The 4,797-nt window shown below is 35.3% G+C and overlaps 1 protein-coding gene across 1 annotated transcript; it reads left to right on the top strand.

The window, feature by feature from the left end:
* The first annotated feature begins 1,576 nt into the window (after window positions 1-1,576).
* Window positions 1,577-4,515, top strand: LOC106876416 (uncharacterized). Its single transcript, XM_052968090.2, has 2 exons — window positions 1,577-1,773; window positions 2,650-4,515. Exons 1-2 carry the CDS (start codon window positions 1,628-1,630, stop codon window positions 4,148-4,150), a joined length of 1,647 nt encoding a protein of 548 aa, XP_052824050.1. The 5' UTR covers window positions 1,577-1,627; the 3' UTR covers window positions 4,151-4,515.
* Window positions 4,516-4,797: the final 282 nt, after the last annotated feature.

The raw sequence follows: 4,797 nt of genomic DNA on the forward strand, positions 1-4,797 counted from the left end.
TTATGCATTGCCATTTTATACCATATCAGTGAGTTCGAAAAAGTAGTGTGATGACGGTGAACCAACGATCTCTCAAATTCTAACCCACACGGTTTTTACTATAGTGTAACCTGCTTAACACACTTCTCGCATCACTTTGATGACAAAAACTTCAGAGATTTTCATATGTTATAAATCATTGTTCGAAGAAAAACAATATGTTGCTAAATAAGGAAAATTTTAAATTTTCATATCTCATAGTAACTGCAAGTGGTTGTTTTCGAGGACGTATTCTGTTTTATGGTCACATCATTTGAAATATAAAATGAAATCCAAATGTGTTACGGATGCGCCTATGAATGATGGTAGCAACTTTGATATGTCACCAATTTTCGTAAATTCTCTGGCCAAGCATTTTACATTCAGAGAATTTATGCACAATTCTCTCTTCTCTTTCACCACACATTCTGCATAGAGCCATCTGTCTTCTGATTGTTTGATCCTAATTGCACAAGATGAAGCAGTCAGAACAAGTTACATCATAAAATAGTATATAGATATAGAAAACATTTGAGCTTTATGTAGAATGTATGGCGAAAGTGAAGAGGGAATTCCACATGTAGTCTCTGAATGAAAATATTTCCTTAGTGAGTTTACAAAGGTTTGGAGACGATCACATTGTTACAATCCTAGGCAGCTAGAATCAAGGCCTGTTTCTTTTTTCAAAAGTCGCTTGGTTTTATTGTATCGTTATTGATGCTGTTGTTGCTGTTGTTGTTACTACTACTACTACTACTGCTGCTGCTGCTGCTGCTGTTGCTGCTGTTACTACTACTACTGCTGCTGCTGCTGTTGCTGCTACTACTACTACTACTGCTACTACTTTTTTGCCTTCCCCTTTTCGTCCATTAACATTTCCGGTGTAATTTGGTACCAAACACCCGTTACCTCGGGTGGTAAGTAGCTTACTTACTAACCACATGGTCCTGGGTTCAGTCCCACTGTGTGGCACCTCGGGCAGGTGTCTTCTACTATAGCCTCGGGCCGACCAAAGCCTTGTGAGTGGATTTGGTAGACGGAAACTGAAAGAAGCCCGTCGTATATGTTTGTGTGTCTGGGTTTGCTCCCGCCCCCAACATCGCTTGACAACCGATGGTTGTGTGTTTACGTCCCCATAACTTAGCGGTTCGGCGAAGAGACCGATAGAATAAAAACTAGGCTTACGAAAAATAAGTCCTGGGGTCAATTTGCTCGATTAACGCCGGTGCTTCAGCATGGCCGCACTCAAATGACAAAAACAAACAAAAGAATATATATATATATATATGTATATAGAACATGGTGCGTGAAAAAAGGTAAGTATATTAAGATTCATACAAATTAAAATAAATACGTACAATTTTTTCTTAGACATAGGCTCGTGGGGAAGATTATTATGCACATCAAATCTTTCTGTGTAATAAGTTAAGACACATTTTCAAGAGTTTAACACAATTATCACAGCTTGTTTTTACTTTTGTCAGACTGTTGCATTTATACAGTAGATTTATTCGTCTCAAATATCTAATTATTAAATATACCTAATTCTTATCAACAGCTTACCATACAAAATAAAATTTGATCCCGGAAAGTTCAAACCTTCAGCGAAATGGCAAGTTACTGTCACGCACTCTCCAGGCACCCGCTCAACTTTATCACTATTCCAGAAAAAATACATCAACTGGCTATTGAAGATCCAGAAAAAGACGCAATAGTTTTTTATGACAGCAAACTCCAGAGAACTCATTTAACAAGGTATGTGTTTTTTTTATTATTTCGCTTTTCTTTTTCTTTGTCTATTTTTTAAGACAGATTTTTTTTTCTACTTTCGATCAGAAAGTATTTTTAGTGTGTTGGAGCCATCACAGATTTAGTTTTACATGATTTAGAGGCATCAGTCTATCTGACAGGACATCACTATATTGCATTTTAACTATTAGAAAATTTGAATTAACAAGGCTTGGAGATGTTAGTAAATTTGAGTTCAGTATTTTATCAGGAACAGCGTTCGGTACAATTTGCAGGATTAAAAGATTCCATTGAAACACTACATCAGCCTTCTGCATCGTAGTTTTCAATTTCTATGTTAGTCTAAAACTCAAAAGCCTGTAACACACTCTGTTCAGCTACATCCTTCCTTGGACAAACCTCCTGAAATAGTATGAATCAAGTTGTTTTTTACTTGATGGAAACCAATAGTTTAGCTGAGATGTTATTGCTATAGAGATCGATTACATACAACAATGACATTAATTGATACCAAATGATTTTAAAAAAGTCGAAATTTGCAAGTTACTTTAAAATTATTTAAATACACCCTATACCAGAAATTAGTAGTTCTTGGAAAGTAAACACTAGATGAGAAGGAGATCCCACAGAGAATCGCCTGCTAAACTTCTCACTTTTGCATCTAATCCCCCTCGGGTTTATTTCATTCCATTTGCTTAAGGCATAACCATCACATCAAAATAATTCCACACTCGTTTAATATTTAATACCTAGACACTCATTCGGTATTTTACTACTAAATCATTTTTGATAGAATTTGTAATCTATATTTGTAAACTATATTTATAAACTATACATAAAATTTCATGATGGATTTTATTACTTTTTTCTTTTCTTGTAAAGGAAACAACTCTATGATGGAACAGAGAGTATTGCTAAAGCCCTTGTCAAACAAGGAATCAAGAAAGGTGATCGAATTGCCCTCTGTGTATCGAATTGTGTTGAGTGGATGGCATATGACAGCGGCATTATGATGGCAGGAGGGTGTTCAGTGAGACTGGTTGCTGGACAAGCCGATTTCTTACCCATGCTAGAAGATTGTGTAGCAGTAATTTTTGGCTCAGAGCCAACATTTTACAACAAATTACTTAAACTAGCAAATATCTTAGAAGATGGCACGGTAATCAGTGAAACTTTCCCAAAATTGCGTCTTGCTATTACTGTTGCAAACACAGATTCAGAAATTAAAGGTTTATCTTTAGATGCGATGAAAGAAAAGGTAAAGAACGATCTAAATATAATTCTTCCTCGAGTGGACCCTGAAGATATCACAATTATTACACAAACATCTGGATCAACAGGAAAACCTAAGCGGGTTACTCATAGTAGCTTTGATATTATTAATTGTGCTGAGATGTATTGTGATGTATATGATATAACAGCAAAAGATGCAGTTTTCAATGACCGTTATCTTGGCTTTGGAGGGTCATATCCTTACCAATATATCGGATTTGGGTGTAAATATGTCACAGCAGATATACGTAGCCTACACTGCCCAAAGGATTTTTCAAAAGTGAGGGATATCTCGAAAATGGAGGGTTGCACTTGGTTGAGTATGCTACCATCAGATTTACGTTTCTGTACAGGAGAAAACGTTGTACCTTCCATAGGAATAGGTGGTGATATAGCTCCCTTTGACGCGGTGAAACAAGGTTTAACTTGGGCATCGTTGATTGATTGCCATCATGCAACTTCTGAAACTCTTTTAGTTGGATCAATGGCAATAACCAAGGACAACATCGGAGAATATGTTCCTGGAATAATTGGGCGACCATTTCCTAATACTGAAGTTAAGATTGTGGACGATAATAACACAATTGTCGATATCGGTAAAGAAGGTTATTTATGTGTACGAAATAAATGGTGCTCAAAAGTGAATGCTGACGGAAAATCAATTCTTGACAAAGGATGGTTTAAGACAAGCGACATTTGCAAAATGACTGGAAATAAAGAAATAATTTTGCTAGGCAGAAACGTTGACTACATTCATAAGGCAGCTAGAAGAGTATCGGTTAGATTTGTCGAGCAGCATATATTGGGTCACCCAGACGTTGATAACATCGTTGTTGTTCCTGTACCAGATGAGGTACATGGATTAAGTGTTTGTGCTTGCGTCATTATGAGACCTGGAAAAAAATTTAATGAGAAAAATATTCTTCAATTCTGCATGGAAAATCTTCCTCAGCCAAACGATTTCGATTATATATCATCAAACCCTGATTATGTTCGACAGTTCGACAAATTTCCAATACTGCGAAACGGCAAGATTGATAGAATGTCAGTAAAAGACATGGCAATTAAATCTCTCGTTCAATCACATTCTTTGTGCGCGAAAACAAATTAATGTAATCCAGGGAATAAGAATTGCTTCTACCTTTAAATTTATTAACCGATTTTGTTATTTTAAAAATATTAAATTGCAATTTTGCTAAAAATATATAGACCATTAACCAGAAATTAGTTTAATACCAGGCGATTCATCTTCAGTTGTACTTTATTTTACTGCATTAAAATCATTATTGTATCGATTGAACCAATATGAATCCTTTCGCATTATAAAAATGACTATTTTACTACATAATACTGTAACTTAATTTCTATTTCTTTCTAATGATTTTGAATTCATATTCGTGACACGTATCAATCACATTTATAACAACTGTTACATTATATCCTTTTTGCGCTTGTTAATAAAACTGTTGAAACATATGATGTCTCTGTTTTATGCTGTAAAATAATAATGCTGAAACTAATCCCAAACACATTTGCAATGTTAGTTTCTGTAATTGCAATATGACTTGGTTTTCATTAACTTGGAACAACGCAATGATTTAGATAAGAAATTATACCAACAAGAGAGAAAGCCTATATCAAAACGTTGTGTCATTGATGAACGTCTTGTAATTTTAATTAATTAGATTCTTTGGCTCACAATTTTAATGTGACACACACAAACACATACACACAGAGACAGACACGCGCTCACTCACA

The sequence above is a fragment of the Octopus bimaculoides genome, chromosome 5 (genome assembly GCF_046866305.1).
Source record: "Octopus bimaculoides isolate indiv1 chromosome 5, ASM4686630v1, whole genome shotgun sequence".
Taxonomy (NCBI): Eukaryota; Metazoa; Mollusca; class Cephalopoda; order Octopoda; family Octopodidae; genus Octopus; species Octopus bimaculoides.